The sequence below is a fragment of the Triplophysa dalaica genome, chromosome 13, assembly GCF_015846415.1.
Source record: "Triplophysa dalaica isolate WHDGS20190420 chromosome 13, ASM1584641v1, whole genome shotgun sequence".
Lineage (NCBI taxonomy): Eukaryota > Metazoa > Chordata > Actinopteri > Cypriniformes > Nemacheilidae > Triplophysa > Triplophysa dalaica.
The window spans coordinates 1,075,554-1,097,514 of NC_079554.1; the positions used below are offsets into that span (position 1 = coordinate 1,075,554).

Sequence of the window (21,961 nt, forward strand, 5' to 3'; positions counted from 1 at the left end):
TTAACCCTAAATTTTACATACATAAGCAAACATTTACTGGATCTAAGCCTCTCTTCCCCTATTCATTAGATGATTTAGAAAAATATTTTGAGTCATTCAAATCAAATCTAAATATGTTTTAATCCTAAAGTAATATTGGTCCTTTGTGTCCTCCTGATGTGTTTTATATTTTCTGCTACACTGGCAACTTATTTTGTATTTGTGTTTTCTTTCTTTACCGTATTACATTATTGCTTCAATGTTCTTTTGCAATTTCTCATTTAAAGTAGCTCTTGCGATGCCGTGATGTCATACGTTTCTATTTATTTATGTAAACATTTATTATAAACAAAAACTAAAAAGAGTAAAATATATTCATCCATATATTAATCCTTTTTACATAGGTCAAAGATTTTGACAATTCTCTTGGCTTGATCTACTACGAATTTCACATCAGATTCTCCCATCGATTTGCGCAGCAACGCACAAGATCAACCACTAGAGGGCGCTGCAATGTTTTTCTGCCACATTTCAACCTGCTGCCTTGTCTTTATTCACTGTCGTCGATCTGTTCAAAATGTCGTCCTCCTGCATATGACAATAACACTCGTGTTTTTGAATAGAACTGAAGGGATTTAATAACAGCAGTGAGGATGTGTCGAGCAGCGGACGGCAGCGGGACGGGAGGCAAGCAGAAGCCGGGCATCAGTGAGCGGGAGGCGGAATACAAGGGCCCGGGGCTCCGGGGAGTTAAAACCACCTCACTGTTCCGTGCTGTCAACCCGGAGCTCTTCATCAGACCTGTGAGTCACTTCACTTATGTCACTTTATAATGCACAACTAAAGTTTTGTTGATGGGGGCTATTTTGCCTCCTCTAGTTAGTAGTGTAAAAGACATCATTGATTGACATGATTTATTGACCTTGATCTAACAGGACTGACTCTCAAATTCCATTAAGCTGTGTGTATAAACAACATGACTTGTGAATGTGTGTGTTGTCACATCAGTAAGTTTGTTCATTTTCTTTCCCTGCAGAATAAGCCAGTGATGTTTTTCGGGCTGGTGACCATCAGTCTGTGTGTCGGGTATCTGGGTTATCTTCACGCCATCAGAGACCGAGACCAGCAGCTCTATGAGGCCATAGACAGTGATGGAGAGACTTACATGAGGAAAAAAACCTCCAGATGGGACTGATAGAGACTAAACCACTACTGACACTCAACTCTCCTATTATATCAAACTACGTTATCATTATGAAATGAAGTAAATGATGCATTTCTGTCCTTTATAACCATCACATTTTGTCAGAATGCACAGAAGGAAATAGTTTGACCAGCAGCTTGACAAAATCAGATTTATTTTAAACCGAGCAGGTTGCTGAAATGTTGAGGTCCCGAAGCTGTTTTAATTTCATTACTAGACTCACAGAATAAATGAATCCTTTCTGACTCTTATGTTTACAATGACATTTGTAGCTGAACGTTTATGCGTGCTGTAACATTCATGTTATGTGTAACTACATCAACAAACACAGACTGAACGAGAAATTTTATAGTATTTATATTTGTGTATTTGTATATTTGTATTTAAAATCTATGTTGCTGTTTTTTTTAGCCGCTTTGGTGCATTCTTGAATCCTAAACATCACAAAACAAGTGCATTGCTCAAAAGAATCACCTGCAAAAGCCTGTCACTTCTTGAAAATCTTAAATTCATCTTTCAGAAGTAAATGTTTATGGCAACATCAGCACCAGAATCAGAAGTCCTCATGTCATTGAAGACAGTTCTAAGTGTTTATCAATGTAAACTATGATAACCGTTTTGATGACGGTCACTAAAAATGAATGCTATGGATTTTACTGTATGACATAAAGGACGATTTGTTAGTAGCTTTCCTGTTGCTCAGTGGTAGAGCATTGCGTTAGGTTGTGGGTTCGATCCCAGGGGATTGCACATACCTATGTATAAATGTATAGGATAATGCAATGTAAGTCGCTTTGGTTAAAAGCGTCTGCTAAATACATAAATGTAAAATGCATAAATGTAAAGTTATGCAACATTGACAGAAATTCAGAAAAATGTATGTGATTCTAAGTCACAATGTCAAGGCATATAGAGACAACAAGATTATTTTAAAGCGAAAAAGAAATTCACAAAAATGTAAGAACAGAATGATTTTTTGATTCAACCGTTTTGAATTAAATGACACATGCAATGAATAAATGTGACTTGTTGGCATGACTTTGTCAAAATTTCACAGATTTTTATGAATTTTTGAAATACATTCAAAAAACGTAAAATGACACAAAAAGAACATACATTTACAAGAAAACAGGGAAAACATGTCATTTTACATTGAAATTTATTTATAGCGCCCAGCTGCCTGAAATTATTCTTTTTTATAACAAGATTTTTTACAGAAAAGGGGATATTTACAAGAAAAACAAGGGGAAAAATTATTATATATCCTTATAAGCAAAAAATTTACAGGGGGAAAACAATTATTTTACGGTATATTTCTGTCAATCCAGCTAAGAGATAATGTTCATTTTTTTAAGGTGTGGGTACATTTAAAAGGGCGGTTTTTTGCTGGTCTCATGAGTTCACCTGCTCATCCAGTTTTTATGGAGAAAATAATAGAAAACAAATTTGGTTCTGAGACTCGGCTGGAGCTCTGAGTAAACCCTCACAACTATAGAATAGAATAAAATGAATGAAGGAGGCATACAGGAAGAATTGTTGTAAGAGAAATGTAGACGGCTGTCAGTATACTCCTGGGAATGACTGACAGGATCAGTCAGGAATCTATTTAACTTTTTATTTTGCATTAAAGAAAACAATCAAAGTAAATGAAAAAACATCAATGTTTGAAATGATCAGTGATTTTATGTGAGATATTTTACTTCAGCCAGTACCACAAGGCCTATGAATCTGCTAATATTACAAGAAGGAAACAAATAAACGACATCTGATCTTCAGTGTAGACATATTCTTTGATCAGATATTTTGATTATGACATCACAATGTTCCTTAAAGACCAGATGAACTGCTTACGACTGTCTGGATATGACAGACTGTTTGACAGCATTCAGAAAAACCCTCAACAATCTGCTAAAAGAAGGAAACTTGGCTAAAGTGTAACAGGATCTGAGCGCATGTGTGAAGAGCAGCTAGACCTGTTCTGTCTGTTTTCATACTTTTAAAATGATGTATCTGCGAATTGTGCTTTGTGTTTCTGACAATTTATATGAAGTAGAACAAGTAGCATAAAGTAGAACCGAATGTAAAGTTCAGGTGCCAAAAACATTAATGGCAACAATACAATAAGAGAGAACGCTCATCCAGAAAGAACTTCCTGTTTTAGTTTTTTAACACTTCATGAACATTTGAACAAAATAACATCACAACCAACAAAACATTTATAAACAATAAAAATGTTAAATCCATATCTTTAAGATTTAATCAAATGAGTAAGATTTATAACCGGTGGATCAGTGTGTAGTGTTGCAAAGTGGTCTATTTATACATATATGTGTGTGTGTGTTTGTGTATAAATTGTGATCCATTCATTGACTTTTACTGTTTATGCAACCAATCAAGTCTTTGGAACACGTGACTGTGAGTGGGCGGAGTTTAGCGCGTAGCCCCGCCCGGCCGACACAGGTTATAAATTCGCTGCACCGGCTGCGGCTCGTCGGGATCATTCAGCCGTAAGATGCTCACCGTACCCGGGTCAACATGGCGGAAACACTCGCTGCTCTCCTGTGCTCACTAACGGTCTCATGTAGTTTCCTGGAGGGTGTTTTACTTTCAGAGTTTTGATGAAAACTGTCCCATGAACATGAGCGGCTCACGCGCAGGTAAATAAACAACAGCATCAGTCTGAGCTCGTGATCAGTTACTTGTTTATATAAAATGAAGTTCCTCTTATTAAGTGCTCATAAGTATGTATTGTGCTGAATTAAATCTTACTGTATTATAATCGAGCATCATAATTTCATTGCGGAGGTTTTGTGTGAACGTGTTCTGTAAAAGTGTCGCTCAACGCACGAGAGGAAATAAACACGGAATCAGCGCGTCATTCTTCATCTGAAGTAAAAAAAAACACACACATCATATGTACAAACGCTCACTTCTTTAACAATAAATCTTTATTGCTGTTTAAACGCTTTTAGTCACGCGACTGGAGTTTTTCGTGAACGTTTGAAGGCGCGTGTCAGAATGTTTGAACTTTTTTGTGTAAATATTATTGTGCAAATTATACTTCAATAAAATAAACTTCTTTTAACTTCTATAAAATTATTTTTTTAATTGATGAGGATGGAAAGCATTTCAAAAATGTTTTAAAAGACCTCAAGAAGCTACTTGAAAAGAGAATTTCTGCACATGAAAAAAAAAAATCCCCAAACTTCATTTTTGCTCTGTTCTTTTATTAATGTTCTTAAATACGAAGAAAATGAATTAGTGACTCATCTTTTGAAGTAGTTCATTTAAAACTTGCTTAATATATAATATCCAGTAAAAGGCAATATGAGGAGATTTGGAAACATTAGAAATTTAAGTAATTTGTTGACACAATAGTGTTGTGACACCACAGACATGAGTTTGGGTGTCATAACGTCTCTTAAGTTGTTACGCTGCATGTTTAAATACCGTATTTGCGATATAACTTAATACGTGCAATTACATCTCAAGACACCCCTCAGAGGAACGACGGACGGACTCTAAGCATGCAGGCTTTGTAATTTAACTTCTGTCAAATTCAAACGTGTTATTTGATCTTTTAGTAGTTCAATTAATTTCAAGCCCCGTCACAGATGATTAATGACCCAGAGAGTCCAGGATTAAAGTCGTTTTCCTGTTATTTCAGCGTTCCGGTGGTCTCCCCCGTCCCCTGCCCTGCCCGCCGATCATGTGCTGAAGTCTGGAGCGGTCATATTCCCTGGTAAATCTTCCTCTCTGTGATCCGGACAGATCCTGTCATGACTCTGGTCTGTTGTGTTCTTATGAAGAGTGTGAATGTGAACAGGTGCGTTCGATCAGCACGGATGTCCTCTGCTCGTGTTTCCGGCGGAGACTCAATGTAAACTGTCTGAGGTCAGCGGAGAGGAGGTGTCTCAGTTTATTCTCTACTGTCTGCGTCTGCACAAGTATGAAACGCACAACACACTTCACCCAAATACGATGAGAGCCAGCATGTGTACTTATTTTTGTTGTACCTTTTATTTTGTGTTTGAGCAGTAAGAAAGGAGAAGAGGGTCTGGTGTCTGTGGTGGCTGATCTGAGACAAGCTGACGTCAAGGTCGTGAAGTTTATCACAGAGACTCTCCTGACATTGGAGGTATTAACTCTGCCGTAGAGCACTTTCTCTCTGACCAACTGCCTTTAATCATAAAATGATCATTTCTATACATTTACACAAGTTTTATAATAAATGAAGTGTTTGCATGTCATTATACACAGCTGACAAACATTCCTGAGAGTAGATCATGATATCTGTTAAGCAGGAATGAAGTTGGCCGTGTTGTTGGTCTTGATGTGAAAGGCTCCAGTGTTTTTCTTGTGACGTGGTAGAAGAGCGAGTAGATCACATGCCTGCTGTGGGTCACAGGACTGATGTTATCTCATAACAGAGCTCGGGCGGGATCTTGCGCTTGATATGGAATATTTAAATCCTGTACACTTGAATCCTTTGAGTTTGGTGTGTTTTTGCATTTTCACTCGTGTTTTAATGTAGTGTTTAGACAGCTGATGTCTTGTGTCGTGTAGTTCTACAGGAGGATCTTTCATTCGGTGTATTTTGTTCAACCAAAGAAGAAATCTGTTCAGAAGCAGCTGGTGAAACTTCTGACACAGAGCACCAAACAGAAGAGACCCGTTCTCTTTAAAGTGAGTTCATGAGGAGGTCTCTGTGTATCTGGGTTCTTCACCTGCTCATACAAACGTGAGAATGTCACCTAAAGGGATACTTCATCCAAAAATGAAAATTCTGTCAGTTACTTGCCTTTGAGTTGTTCCAAATCTGTGTAAATGTTACCCCCCATCGACCCTCATAGTAAGAAAAAATACTATCATTATTTTTTTCCATTTGAAACAAAAGATATTTTGAAGAATGTAGGACAGCAAACCGTTCTGGGGCACTTTTGGCTAACATTGTATCTTGTCATACTATGGGATTCAATTTGGGCAAAATATTTCTGATTATAACCATGCTTTCAAATATCTTCCTCTGTGTTCATCAGAACAAAGACATTTGTACAGATTTGGAACAAGTCGAAGGTGATTAAATGACATTCATTTTTAGGTGAACTATTCTTCAAAAGGATGGTTCACCAAAAAATGTAATTCTGTAATATGCTGTCAAGTGATGTTTTAAACCTGTTTAAGTTTTATGTTGTTCCTCTGAACACAAAGATGTTTGGAAGAAATGTGGGATACCATATAAAGAAAACTACTATGGCAGTCAATGGTGCCCCAGAACGGTTTGGTTTCCCACATTTAAAAAGACAATAATCATCTTTTGTGTTGAACATGATTATATAACGGTTAGGAACGGATTAAGAATGACTAAATGAGAGAATAAAAAATTTTTTGGGGCGAAGTATCCTTGTACAGGCTTGTACTCACCATGAACGATATTTACATTGTTTTTCTAAACTCGTTTGCAGAATCCTGTTCTAAATGAAAGATTTACTCACTATTTTGAGTGTGAAAATGGACACAATCAGACTGACATGTCACTCAAGATATTTATTGGAAGGTTAAGAATGGCCTGTATGTGAATTTTGTAAACATGGACTGAAAACATTGTCTGCTTAAAATGAAATTTCAGAAATGTCATTAATTGACTTAAAAATGAAAATCATGAAACCTAAAAATGAAAGAATCTTTCTGTGTTACTGTTAGTTTTAGTGTTTCGTATACCTACCGTCCTTCTGAATCCTCGTATCTCCATATTTTATTTTATCTTCAAAATCATTACTGTTAGTCACTCTTTGTTTGTCACTGGATTTATATGTAACCAACAACAACTATTAAAAGAGTCTTCATCTTTTACACTTTTGAATCAATTAAATGCAGAGATTTTCCTGAAAAAATGTGAATTTGTACATGTGATGTTTTGTAAGGACAGGGATATGTCCTTTGTGTTTTTATAGGTATGTATTTTTGTTAACATTGTTTTTTGTTTTGCATATGAACAGCGGGTTTTCCTCAAGGATGTTTGTGAACTTTCAAACTTCATGGACAGGAGTCAGTTATCATGTAGTTTAGGAGGATACCTCATGTACTGCCATGACAGCTGGGTTAACTTCATTAAGGTTTGTGTTTGCTTGGTTTTTTAGACCTTAATTTTACACACTGTGTTTTTGTCTTCTCTAAATGAGGTCACGCTGTACTGTTCGGTGTTGTTTTTACAAAGATGAAAAACTGAAACCGTAGTTTCCTTTTGGAGAGATTGTATTTCTATGTAAATTCAGTTGCATTCAGAAACCGCACAATTAGTATTCTAGCGTATTATTCCAGTCTCACAGGCCTGGAGTCAGTTACTGTACTCTTCACTTTAGGATGGAGAGAGAGAGAGAGAGAGATGTTGAGGACGTGTCACGCTGTAGGTTCTGTCTGTTGATGTGTGTTTAATATGTGCATGTATGATGAGGCTTTTAATCAGCGCCTCTCTATTGTGTGTCTCCCTGGAGGCCGATCGTCTGAGATCATTAGCAAGTGAAAGGATTTCATGTCTTTCTCTCTTCTGCTTCAGCTCGCCCGCTTCTCTCGCTCTTTGTCATGCGAGCGTTTTTCAGGTCTTAAAGAGACAGTATGGGCAAAAATGAAAGTATATTTTTATAAGTTTATTCCTGCTCAAGTCATGTCAAACCTGAATGAGTTTCTTTCTTCAGAACACAAAAGATATTTTAAAGAATGTTGGTAATCAAACATTGAACCTACTTGATGAACACAAAACCACGGAAACATTTAACAAAATATCATGTTTTGTGTTGTACTGAGAAAAGACTCATGAAAGGGAATAAGCAAAAACATTTTTCTGTGTCGGCAGTTCAGTAGTTATGAATTTTGATTTTAATAGTGTGCACGTTTTCGTGCAGGAGATTGACGCGTTTGTGCAGGAGTTTCTGTGTGTGGTGAACAGACTGCCGTCCTGTATCTCGACTCTTCAGTCGCTTGCGAAGCTGCCGGTCCCCACACACTTTGAGCAGCTCCGTGACTTTTGTTCCGTGAATGAAGCTCGATTCCAGCAGCTCAGGAGGTATTTCAGTTTCATTTGATGGCATGATTGTGTTCGCTTATCTCTAACACGCAGGAAATTTGCTGAACAGACTTCTGGGATGTTTGATGCTAGCACCTCGTTTCTGTTAGCATTGAAACCATATGTGTCCAAAACCGCTATGTTTCATGAATTGGATAATGTCTGTGTTTTATAAATAAACACCATTGTGATGGTTATTGGGATGTTTAGATGCATTGAAACTTTTCCACATTTCATTAAGATTTGATCAACATTTGGAGGTTTTTGACCAGTGAATGTAAGCTGTTCTGTTACAGCAGCAATCTGTGTTTGGGTTATGCTGTCATAAATAACATGTTTCAAAACCTTAAAATACTTTTATTTTTTTGGCGGCATCTAGTGGTGAGGTTGTAAATTACAACCAATGGCTGCAACAATAACCTACACCTCTGAACTCAGTTATGTTTTATATTGCACTTCTGTCAGTCGATCCTCCAATAAATGACACACTGGACCTTTAAAGCAGCACTATGGAGTTTTTGCACCCTAAAATTATCTCTCAAGTTATTTTAGTGGTACGACATCTCTTAACTGGAGTTTTACTGCTGCTGCTACCCAAGCAGCACTCTTTCAACTGAAATCAGACTTGTTATTTTGGTGTGTGGGTAGAAACACAAGCCCTGCCCATAACATGTTTTACTCATAGCCCGGGTGAAGCTAGCCTTCAGCTAACAAAAGACAAAACTGTCTAGTTCAATGCAAGTCTGTAAACCACCACCATGGCAGAGCCATCAAAGAGGAAAAGAGTGCGAGTGATCGGACACGAGCCCAAAACGATATCTGACAGACTTTCACTCTGTGAAACTGGTTGCCAAACGGATGGAGACCTAACATTAGCCTTCCTCTTCATGTGTCTGAAAGTCTTATAAGTTCAGAAGTAGAGGACAGTAAGATAAAATGTACATATAATTAATTAGGTTGCACTCAGATTTATTGTGGCAGTTACGTTACTGGTTCACAATTGATAACCGTAAGGTACACTAGAGATAATGCAATGTTTCCGGGTATCAATAGCTTTCATAGCCTGATCGTTCTTTGCCACAAATTAAGTGTTACGCTTGCAAGTGATGACTAGCAAACCACAATAAATGTTGTATGGTCTAAAGTTGCTCTCAACGCCTGTTTGAGTGTTTCTGAAAATATAACTTCAATTATTATCGTTGGCTACATATATGGCATATGTAGCCAACGATAATGTTGTCCATATGTTGTGTTTAGGGTGACTGCAAATGTGCTATGTAGCCTACAACCAGCTGCTTCCTCAGAATCTAGTTTGAGCTATTAGTATAGCCCAGTAGTATACCCCACAGGAGCCAAAAGAGTGCTTTAGTACATGCACAGTTTATGAAGTGACATGATGTAACAGCGGTTTCTGCTTAGACAACAAATTCATTTGTATTGCGCTGCCCACATGGAATACAGTGACAGTTTTTACGACACTGAAATCAGACAAATGTGCTGATCAACCACATGGGGGAACCGTAAGCAGAAGTTCTCTAATGTTGCTTTAAGAGCTATGCACACACAGTTTCTGTCGGAATGTGATGATCTAATACTTTGCGGAATGAAAATCATTGTTTATTAAATCGTCTTTAACACCAGTTCATGTTTTAGAGATCTTGGTTTGGATGACTTGCTGAAGTGCTGTGAGTGTTTATTGGAGAAACTGCGTTTCCCTGAGAATGAGCCGTGTTTTCATGCGATGGCCGGAACGATTCTCTTCTCTCACACTGCACTGGAAATGCTCCAGAACTACAACCGGTTTGTACATCCAGAGCACACTTTCAACATGTTCTCATTGACATTTTATAAAGACTTAGCATCCCTCTCTCTCTCTTGCTCTATCTCTAAGGTTAAGTGCAGCGGTGGAGAAAGTTGAGTTGCTGTGGCAACAGGCCTTCTCCAAGCCCCGCCTCCAGCTTCAGGTTGCCCACCTGCAAAGAGAAGCTCAACAGGTTGAAACAAAAACAGCGTTATACACCTTTTCCCTGCTGTCATGAATACACTTAAATAGATGAAGTGCTGAGATTCATAGGTGATTTGATCTTGTTGTGATTTCAGATACAGGAGCAGATAGTTGTGTTACACAGAGAGAAGGTTCAGCCCTACAGGATTCAACCGGCTGAAGATGTTCACAGATCTGAAAGTCTCCGGCTGGAGTTTGAGTCTTTAATATACATGCATGCAATGGTACGTAACGGATCTTCAGCTTTATGGAGAAGTGTGCACAGATATCTTCAGTTCAATAGACATGAAACATCTGTACAACATGAGACCAGTTACAATCGTCGACAATGACAGCACACTCCATCTGCGTTACAACTATGTGATGCCTCCATTTACATCTGCAAGACAGTTTACTTATCTGCAATATGTCTTGGAGATGTCTGTAATATGTTTGGAAAACATCTGCTAAACTAGCAGTTTTCTATCCATTCTAGAATATAGACATCTACAAGATGTGTGCAAGATGTTTATATGACACACTTAATCCAGGGATCTTGATATGATCAAATAGACGCAAGGCAGATTTATGTGCGCTACCAGGTTTATGTCTTTGTGGTTAGGAGACAGTGCTATAGATGACTAATGTCTCAGCTAGCACATGTACGTCTATAAGACGTCTGCTAAAAAAACTGGATCTGCTTAACATCTTGGATCAGTTTAACAACTGTTCTAAATCTTAAACATCTTATAGATGTCTACATGACATCTGACAGCAGACCTCTCTTGATGTGTATTGCAGAAGAGCAAACTATGTATCGCAGATGTCGTGGAGATGTATCGTGCATGTTTTAATCTGATCACATGTCCTTCTCATATTAACAGGCTCTTGTTCGTCGTGCTGAGGATGTTCTCCACACGTACTCTGAGAGCATTCAGTTAACAGATGTCAGAGAGCCGTGGGTCGATGATCTGCACCGAATAAAGGAGAACCTCCGTTCTTCTGTTCAACATCTTTACCAAACACTTAGAAACGTGTCAGATTTCCACTACACCTTAAACAGAGTATGTGCTTTTCATCTCTTCATGAAATTATGAGATTATTTGTGGCGTTGTGGCGTAACTCTGCATGTGGTTTATTTGTGTAATAGTGTAGAGACTGGTACAAGCAGGTGCTGTGTGAAACCTTCCTGTCAGATCTGTCACAGAGACATGAGGGTGTTTGTGAGAGCAGCTTTACTCCAGACGGACTCATGTGGAGACGAGGAGTGGAGACGTTTCTCAGGAGGAGTTCTTGTCCTGAAGTGCATGAGCTGGTGAAGCTGGCTCATCTCACTGATGTTATATCTGACCCGTACCTACAGCACGCCGGCAAACAGCTGTCTCACAGGTACACTCATTCAATGGCTGGGGGAAAAATCCATCCTCAGATTCTAATCTCATTGTGATTTAACTAAACGATATCGATTTGGGAATCCCAAGAGGCTGTGTGTTTGTGATTACGTGGATTTTAGCGCTTGTCGTTGACTAGTTATAGTGTTACACACACGATGTGAGCGCATAACTATGATGTGACTGATTTTTCAGCCTAATGGTCTGAACAACCCGTATGAAAATTTCTGACTGTGTGTGCATTTGTATTTAGCGCTTGTTTGTACGGTGTCTTTGAATTCTCAAAACGCCTCTCAAAATGATTACTACGGATGTGCAAAACCAATTATTTTATGACTGACGAAAATATCGGAGGCAGTGTGTAAATGTGAGACGCGTGAGGTCTTATTTTTTAACCCTTCAGACTAAACAAACAGCTTGACGCAGCTGAACATATTAACGCACATAATGTTTTAACATACATGCAGCTAAACTCCAAGTACCCATTTGCCAAATAACATGGAACATTCAAAGCCAGTGTTAAACTTACTCTATATTTATAATTACTGACGTAGCTCCCTTTGCTATCATATGCTAACGTTATCCTCCTATACATACGGTACGTTTACGTCAATTCAGACTGTTGATAAATATTACTTGCATCTGCAGTTTTGTCTCGTTCAGTCGATATCGATCCCTCTTGAACAGGGGTGTCAGTCCTGGAGGGCCGGTGTCCTGCAAAGTTTAGCTTCAACCCTAATCATACACACCTGAACCCCTAATCAAGGTCTCACAAAGCAGACTAGAAACTTCTAGACAGGTGTGTTGAGCCAAGTTGGAGCTAACCTCTGCAGGACTGTGGCCCTCCAGGACCGACATTGGACACACCTGCTCTTCAGGAACAACTTTGAAGCTAATCCTGCTTGTACTGTCCCAGGTTGATAGAGCACTCCGGCATGAAGTGATTCGCGCGAACAAGCAGGTTTTTACTTATGGTGAGGGATTTCCTCCAGAATCAAAATAAATCCACTGCTGTCTCCTAGGTTTGGACCCTGTTCAGCGACTACATTACATGTTGTCCACAAACTTTAGCCATGGCGTCACATACACCGCTGTCGCTTGTGAAAACAATGAAATTGTGTAGATTAAGAGGCGGTAATGTTATAAATGCCTGCATCTAACTCTCATCAGGCGTAAAATCTTGCGGAGAATGGCTTATTTAAACAAAGTTACTGGGATCTTGTTTTTCACATTTTCTGGGTTGTTAGATGCACCGGGGACCCCGATTATAGCACTTCAACACAGGAAAAATTTGACTTTCATGCAATGGGTACTTTGAATATAGTAATTATTTCATTACTTTATGATTTCTTGTTACAATGTTTTTCACTCAAAATAGAAGTATAAAGTTATTAAACATAGTTGTGTGTAAATGTGTATTTCAGTAATCTGGACATTGTAAGGGGTTTTATATTTAAATATGAACATTGCGTCTGCAAATCCAATGAGAAACGTTGAGTAACTAAGAATAAATTAGATTACAAATCGATCACCAAATAGGTTGCCATACTCTGCCCTGATTCTGACCAGAACCAAAAAATCTGAGCATATCACTCCAATCCTCAGGTCCTTACACTGGTTACCAGTTACTTTTAGAATCAACTTCAAAGTATTATTAATTGTCTATAAATCGCTTAATGGTCTAGGACCTAAATACATCTCAGATATGCTCATTGAATATAAACCAATCAGACTTCTCAGATCATCAGGATCAAGTCCGTTAGAGACAACAAGGGTTCACTCAAAACAGGGCGAGTCTGCGTTTAGTCATTACGCCACCCGTAGCTGGAATCTGCTTCCAGAAGACATCAGACGTTCACCAACAGAAGCTTCTTTTAAATCCAGATTAAAAACACACTTGTGTAGCTGTGCATTCACAACCTGAGCACTGTGCTGCTTTACATCAACTGCACTTCTATTTCTAATTTATTTTTATTTGCTCTTATTCTTTTTATATATACAGTCACATTTTTTATCAATTTTATTGCTGTTTTATTGCTTCTTAAAATCTAGAGACTTATTTCTTTCTGTCAATCATTTTATGGAAAGCACTTTGAATTGCACTTGTGTATGAAATGTGCTATATAAATAAACTTTCCTTGCCTGGTTCTGTATCAGATGTACTGCTGTGCTTTGGGAAATATGTAATTATGCACATTGCAAATCTAAGCATAAAGTTTGCTGAGGAATTAATATTGTGTTAAAAAAAATTGTGAACCAGAATAACCTTGATCCCATGACTTTAAAACACCTAGTAGCATGGCCTTGTAAACTAACTGAACTGTTTAGCCTGCTGACAAAATGTTTATTTGCATCTCCTACTTGTCAGTTGCTTTAGATAAAAGCATCTGACAAATGAATAAATGTAAAACCTGTTTTACAGACTCTTTAATCCAAAGTGACTTATTGCATTAAAATACACATTTGTTTGGAAGTATGTGCAATCCCTGGAATTGAACCCATGACCTTGCCGTTGCTAGCGCCATGCTCTAACAACAGAGACGCATGAGAGCAGGATACTTTGAATCTATTTGTATTAAAATCAGTACAGTACTACAATCAAATTTTTGACTTTATCAGAATGGTATGAAATGTAGATATGAGTATATGATGCCATCACATGTGTGATTGACATCTGAAACACTGTTCCTCCAAGGTAGAACTGTACTAGCACAGGTTTCATGACCATTTTAGCAGTTTTTGATCCTCATTTAAAACTTGTTTGATATGAAGCATGCTTTTCTATAATGAATAATATATTTTCATTCCACAGATGCATGACTTTAAGAGGACTGTTGACATCGTCCGTGTCTGTATCTCTTCATGACCTTCAGCTTGCTCTTCAGTGGCAGTACGAGTACCTCATGAGTAACAACCCAACCTCTGACATCACATCCCTTCAGACTGATCAGAATAAGAGCGGTCTGAGAGACTCGATCTTCATGTCCATCTTCGTCCCACACGGACCTTTAGTTTCGCAATCTGAGAGTTTGTTTGATTTGCCCAAGTGGCCTTCGGTTGGAGATTGTGACCATCAGGTGTCACCCAGTGGCGTTCCTGGTGCAGGTAAACCTCCCTCTCTCAGCTCGTTCGACTCTGGTTTCGATGGAGCGGGAAGCAGTCACGTGGACACCAGGAACCGAAGGGAGGGGCTCACTAGATATCCAGGCAACAGGGACTCCAAACCGGTATATGCCCAAATTCACGAGGAGAACGTCGCCAGCGTGTCCGACTCTGAAGATCCAGAGTGTAGTTTGAAGAGAGACACCCCTCAGGCCAGTATTCAGATCGTTCCCAAAATAACACCTGACTCTGTGAACCTGGAGATCACGGTGAAGCGATCGGCCACGCTACCCAAGAACCCCTGGCTCAGTCTGCCTATAGATGATCTGGAGAGCTCTTACACGGTTACCATCACGCCAAACTCTTCCAACCAGCAGAGGATTATCAGGAGCTCCGGCCTGTCAACAAACACTCATGATGCAGAACAAACCTCTCGGACACGTGACCGACGGTGTGTTTGTGATAAACATCCAGAGAGGGCGGATAGCTTTGAGGACTCTGAAGTGAATCCCATCATCAATGTTCTGTCCAGTACCATCACTGATCCTGAAGAAAATACTGTGGACGCTGAGGCTTCTCTTCTCTGGGACACATTTGATCTTCACAACCTCAGACATGATTCCTGTGAACAGTGAGTTAGCCGTACATGTCACATCCTCACTTTGATCTTGAAGTTAATTCTGCTTCACAGTGCATAAGTGCACAGCGTGACCATCCAGGTGAGTGTTTGTGTGATGTGTTGAATAGGTTGGACGCGTCTCTGTTTGAGTGGGTTCAGAGAGAACAAGAAGAGCTTCAGGAGGTGGAGAAGACATTAGAGCGAGCAGCTGAGATCCTGAAGGTGAGACTGAAAATTCTTATTTACTCCCACACAAGCCGTCCCAGATGAATGTGACTTAAACTCAATCTCAATGATCTATAGTATTACATTGTTTGATCATTTGATAGATTTTTGACAGGAACTCTTGCCAGTTGTAATATGGCGGTTTTTAATTCTGGTTGCTTTAGACTGTGATGTTTCTGCTGTCTGCTCTTTCTAGTGTTTATAATCATACTTATTAAATCTGCAAACAAAACTGGGTTTGTAATTCGTCTGGGAATAAAGCGCTCATGTATGTCATGTTCAGGAGGAAGAGAATGTGCTTGCACAGGAAGTGATGCTCGATGAGCTGTTAGAAACTGAAGACGTGATCAATCAAGGTCCTGTATGGAGTAAAGATCAGCACGGTGAGGTAAGATTGCCTTTATGCATGAGAACAAATTTTAGATGGAACAGACAGTCGTCTCTCTCACAGTGGACCTCGTCAATCTCACGTTAAAACTGATGAGAATTCATCATAGTGGAGATGATCTTGTGTGAAATGCGACACTAGGATAATGAGTCTGTGAATGATTGACATTCAGTGTGTTTGTTTAGTTTCTCTCATTATGTGCGTCTTTACGCACCGTGTGTGAATATGACAAACACATTTCATGCTAATGTCTTTATTTTCAGATGTCTCTTCAAGATCTGGTTCAATCTGGCGTGATTGGGTTAGACGATGAAATCTCCTCTTCTCTTCCCGTCAGTCCTCGCAGTCAACTCCCATCAACTGATTCTGACACTGAGACCAGTGAGATTTGTGAAAAGCGCTCCAGTTCACGCAGATCAATCACAGAAAGCCTTACGTGTGTGGATGTACCACAGAAAGTGGACAGAGGTGACATCATTCAAGATCTTGAAGTTCTCGAGGAGCAAATCCTGGAGGAGAGGTTCCAACTAGAAGCTTTGCGTCGGGGCGAGTCTGAACCTTTAGCTCTGTCTCGAGTCACAACACGTAGCTCCTGCAGAGAGCGCCGGATGTTTCTGGCACACCTGGAGGACAAGAGGCCGGACGTCGAGAAAATGGAAAGTTTGAGAAGAGAGCGAGTGAAGAAGAGAGTCGTGAGGTGTTCCATCATGGACAAGAACTCTATGAGGAAAGATCTGTGGAGTTCAGACACCGAAGAGAAACTTCAACACACTGACACATCTCCTCTCACAGAGATGAACACCAGTCGAACGCCTCAAGATGAAAAACCGGAGTGTACAGAAGTCACAAACAAATCTCAGTCAAGTATGAGTTCTCCTGCTCCTTCAGATTCTACATCTCAGTCTGAAATTGATCAAGACGTCCGGTCTCGTCACGAGGAGTCAGATTCGAGTGATTTGTGGCGATCTTCCGGCTCAGACTCTCCGGCTTCGGTGCACTCTGAGTGGACATCAAATTCTCCGGTGGATGAAATATCTTCCTGTCCGGTGGTGATGCAGCAGACCAATCCAGAGAACGGTGCTTTTGATCCTGGTGGTGCTCCGGTACCTGCACCAAGGCATGTCTTTTATGACACACGAACACAAGAGTGTTCTGAATCCATCTCGTCAACCGACCTCGTCCGAACTCCCGACCAGATCACAAGATGTCTTCACATGCATAACAATAACAACAACACTCTCGTTCAATCATACAGACATGACGGACATTCTGAAACCCAACCGAACATTTTTACAGTCATGGCAAACACAACAGAAGTGCAGCAGGAGGAAAGTGTTGAAGCAGGATGGGAGGAGACGGGGCAGATGTCGGGCCGCGAGCTGAATGGAGGGGTTTATGATGGAGGTGGCTCCACGAGAGCTGTGTTTGGATTTCTGCTGGACCGGCCACAGCTGAACATGTCTAATAGACCGGTGAGGACTAGAGGTTTCTTCATTCAACTCGAATGTTTCCAATGCCAGCGTGAGGACAGATGAGGCTTCTGCACAGATCCTTCATGGAAAGCACCGTTTTATTCAAGCTGGCGATTTAAATCCAAACAGCCTACTAACATCTGAGGCTGTTTTGCTTGTAAAGGATATTATCTTGGATGACTCACGAAAGCCTGGAAGTCTTAAACTCATTGAGTTTGTGTTGACCAGGAGGAATTGATGTACAAGTCTTTAAGCATGTTTTACATGTCTCTTTATCAGCTGGACCATCAGACGCCCATCGTGCTGGACACAGGCTCTGGTTTGATGAAGGCAGGATTTGCAGACCAGGACCTTCCCACTGTTGTGTTCCCTACTGTAATTGGTCATCCAAAATATGAGGTTTGACCTTTCTCCTCCGTACAGTCTCCAGTGTCACATGAGTTGTAATGCCGATGTTGGCTGTTTGTAATCACAGGAGGTGATGAGTGGAGGTGTGGACAGAGATGTGTATGTCGGACATGATGCTCGGCACATGAGAGGAGTTCTGACCCTCAAACATCCCATAAGAAACGGCATCGTACGCAACTGGGATGAGATGGAGATGGTGAGTTGTGTGTGGTTGATTTCTTTAGAACTCTCTGAAAGTGTCTCTTCTACGTGAATTAAAGTCCACATGAAATCTGAGTTGACCTTATTTACATCATTCTGTGTGTTGGTTTGATGTTCTGGAAAGAGGAAGATGTAAAGTGATTTTTTTGGGATCATTTTGTTTGTTTATAGATCTGGCATCATGCGTTCCAGCAGCTCTCTGTGGATCCTCGGGATCATCCGGTGATGTTGACGGAGGCCGCCAGGAATCCTCTGGAGAACCGTCAGCGGATGATAGAAGTGATGTTTGAAACCTTTAACGTCCCGCTCACGTTTGTGGCCATGCAGGCCGTTCTGGCGCTTTATGCCTCAGGACGAACCACAGGTCAGACCCGTCAGGGATATTTCTCACAATGGTTTATCTATCAGGTTCACCGCTCAAAAATGATTTTATTAGTTTGTTCAGATGGTCACTGACATGTGCAGAATTTGATCCCTGTCGTCAATGTCTGCTTTCATTTTCTTGGTTGTATTTATCGGCGTTGTCTTAATAATATAAAAGATGTCTTGAAAACTGAAAAGCTCTTGATATTTTGTTTGTAAAACATCAAATCTTGTCACACGTGTACTTTCAGGAAAATTCTAATGTTCTGTATTGGCAGTGAAGTTAAATGTTTGTTTGCTTTCTTCTCACCTGAAGAGTGGTTTTTAGGTACAAGTTCAAACTTGACATATGATGGAGATCCTACGCCACAAAAAACACTTTCTTACGAAATATTTCTTATTTTTGTCTTGTTTTCTAGCGCAAATATTGAAAAGCTCTTAAAGCAAGATGCATTTAATCGACAAGGAAAGCTACTGAAGATATTTAGTTTTGTATAATAAACTTGTATAATAAACCTAGATGATCTCTTCCATATCTTACTAGTCAAATAAATGTATCTTGATTTAAGAATATTTACACATTTGTAGTGATAAACTGAAATAAAGGTTTAGTAATGAATTTGTTTGTTTGGTGTACTGCTGATTTTGGTGTGTTTTCTGGGTGTTTGTGTGTGTGTTCAGGTGTGGTTCTGGACTCTGGTGATGGTGTCAGTCACAGTGTTCCAGTGTTTGATGGTCACTGTCTGCCTCACGCTGTCCAGCGCTTCAATCTGGCCGGAGCTGACGTAACGCTACAGCTGCAGAAGGTGATAACAGCAATGAGATCATACAGCTGACACAACCATCTGATTGATTGACACTGGTCATCATACACGATTCGTGTTGTAAATATCCATGAGGAGGACTTGTGTCTTTAACTGTTTGTGACTGAAGTGTGTGTTTGTGTGTTATAGCTTCTCCTGGAACAGGGTGTCTGTATGCAGACGTCTGCAGAGCTGGAGATCGTGCGGGAGATGAAAGAGAAATGTTGTTGTGTGGAGCTTGATTATGAATCTGAGATCAGGAACGGAAGTATGGTGTCCTCAGAGGTCCAATACATGCTACCTGATGGACGGATCGTCTCGCTCTGCACAGAACGCTTCAGGTGATGAAACCGACTCCGTTAGAGATCTTCAGATATTAGCACCTGATAGCACACAAACATCTGGCAGACGTCTAGTTGATGTCTGCGTTTACATCTCCAAGACCTATTCTTCTCAGAGATGTCTGCGGTCTAGATGTCTGTAAGATGTTTCTGATTTAGAACGCATGGTAAATTGCTGGTATACATTTATCAAGATCTTTAGCAGAAATCTTACAGATGTTGTCCGGGCACTGGAAGGCAGTTTAAGGCTAAAGCTATTTTATCGCCCCTAGTGTCTGACTGCAGTACAGGTATCAGTCTCTCCCTCTCCATAGAAACTAATGGAATCACGGCAAACCAATAAATCCAATCGCACTGCAAATACGCTTTAGCCAAAGATGGTTTCTGTCATTTTAGTTCAGAATATTTGATACGATCTGAGGTCAGAACATACATGAGAATCTTGACTTGCCTACTTTTCACAGAAATCAAAATGGTAAAGAGGTCGAAGTGAAGAGAGAAGACCAGACCTGTGAATGAGAGTAGAGTGAGAATATTTCGATGTCAATAAAATGACACGGATAGAAAACATGAGGAGACACATTTTCTCTAAATTCTCTTCAGATTTGGATTTTATAATGAAAATGCTGCTGAATGTGCAGGTAAAGTGAAACCTAGATGACAAAAGTCTCTCTTTATATGTCATACACAGGGCACCAGAGGTCCTGTTCAAGCCATGGCTGATTGGACGAGATCATTATGGGATGCATGAGAGCGTTTTTAAATCCATTCTCCAGTCGGACATTGACCTGCGGAGGAGTTTTTTTGGAAACATTGTTCTGTCAGGTATGAATCAAACGAGTCTGCTGTGGATATATTGAAGCTGTTTTGGTGTTGTGAATATGGGCAGTAAAAAGCATCAACACTACACTCATCCAGAGTTGATTTGATCAAACAAATCTCTTCTCCCACTTCCATAGAAAATATAATGACTGACATTCTTACAAATATCTTCCTTTGTGTTCTTTTGGAACAATCTGAGGGCGAGTAATTGACAGAATTTATTTTTGTGTCTCAGTCTTTCCGAAAAAATGTAAAAAATCAACAACCCAACTGCAATTTGATTTAAGCAATAATATAAATAAATACAGCTAGCTAACACAATGAAAAACATGATTTATGAAAGTTTTTCAGTTTTATGCAAACAAACTAAAGTGTGTTAAAGGGTTAATAGTTTGTGTCTTATTAGTGCACATGTCTGAGTTTGTGTGTTGTCATGTCTGTTGTGAGGTGGTAATACGCTGTTGGCCGGACTCCCCGAGCGTCTGCAGATGGAGATCAGACACATGGTTCCAGCAGATCTGATGGAGTCTGTAAGAGTCACGAGTCCGAGCGATCGAGACTTCTCTGTGTGGTCTGGAGGAGCCGTGTTGGCCAATCTGCCCGTGTTCTCCAGCGCCTGGATCACCTCTGATGAATATGAAGAGTTTGGTCCACAGATTGTGTTCAGGAAATGTTTCTGAGGTTTCCTCATTTTAATGCAGTTTTGTCTTCTTGAAAATAGTTTTTTTTAAGTGTTTTATAGATAAATAACTGCCTGGGGAATTCTGAATCATGTGACCGTAATGCAACGCATCAGCCGTGTTTGATGTTTCTTTGATTTGTGTCTGAGCAACACTAAAAGCTCTTAAAAGCGCTTCATAGCACTGGTTGTATCAATCAGCTATTTTAACTATTATATATCTATTCAAAATGTTATGTCAAAGTTTTCTATGTATGTGATGATCAATTCTCTGTGTTTGTTGATGCCGGACTCGTGTCAAATGTGTGAATGGAATGAGTCAGTTGTGAATCTTTGAAAGTAATGTGCCACATCATCTACAGATTGAATCTTCTTAACATTCATTTCTGAGGTGAAGTCTGAACTGATTTACCTGCCAGAGATCCTGTTCTCCTACATAGCTGCAATTTCTCAACTTTTCCTCGACTGCTTTTGAGTCTTTTGTGTGTTTTGAGTGAAAATGGTTTGATTTGCACGACTTTGATGAAGTTTGTATTTTCACGGTGGTTTTGCTTTAGTCTTCAGTGTCTGAAGGAATCCTTTTGAAATGCGTATGGATGGATAAACATGGATTGAGATTATGTATCCTGCAGGTTTTGATCAGTCACTCTCACAGACCTCTACAGTATAATAAACCCTTCAGTGTGAGCCAGATGAAAGATTTGTAAATGCAATTGTTTGGTGCGTGTTTTATTTCTGCATGTGTGTGACTGCACAGACCGTTGAAGATTTGGTCTGTTTGTTCATCGCTGAATCTTTAGTTTTTATGTTCAGTGGATTTGTCTTTAATGCCCTGTGATCTCCAGCATCAGTGTCTGTTTAACTGTCTTGACCTTTTTATAATAAATCATTCGACATCGATCGAAAACATCCTTGTT

At 39.8% G+C, this 21,961-nt stretch overlaps 2 protein-coding genes across 2 annotated transcripts; both read left to right on the forward strand.

The window, feature by feature from the left end:
• The first annotated feature begins 547 nt into the window (after positions 1–547).
• On the forward strand, positions 548–1,593 carry smim8 (small integral membrane protein 8). The gene is made up of 2 exons (XM_056764925.1): positions 548–782; positions 1,016–1,593. Exons 1-2 carry the CDS (start codon positions 633–635, stop codon positions 1,172–1,174), a joined length of 309 nt encoding a protein of 102 aa, XP_056620903.1. The 5' UTR covers positions 548–632; the 3' UTR covers positions 1,175–1,593.
• A 2,086-nt stretch (positions 1,594–3,679) lies between these two features.
• On the forward strand, positions 3,680–21,918 carry LOC130434635 (uncharacterized). The gene is made up of 23 exons (XM_056764902.1): positions 3,680–3,840; positions 4,851–4,925; positions 5,010–5,130; positions 5,222–5,321; positions 5,750–5,869; positions 7,183–7,299; positions 8,086–8,246; positions 9,900–10,046; positions 10,138–10,240; positions 10,347–10,475; positions 11,115–11,294; positions 11,381–11,619; positions 14,434–15,354; positions 15,471–15,564; positions 15,851–15,955; positions 16,219–17,427; positions 17,707–17,826; positions 17,903–18,031; positions 18,208–18,400; positions 19,081–19,205; positions 19,353–19,543; positions 20,235–20,368; positions 20,813–21,918. The coding sequence occupies exons 1-23, from the start codon at positions 3,816–3,818 to the stop codon at positions 21,043–21,045; spliced, it is 4,971 nt and encodes a 1,656-aa protein (XP_056620880.1). The 5' UTR covers positions 3,680–3,815; the 3' UTR covers positions 21,046–21,918.
• The last annotated feature ends 43 nt before the right edge of the window (positions 21,919–21,961 follow it).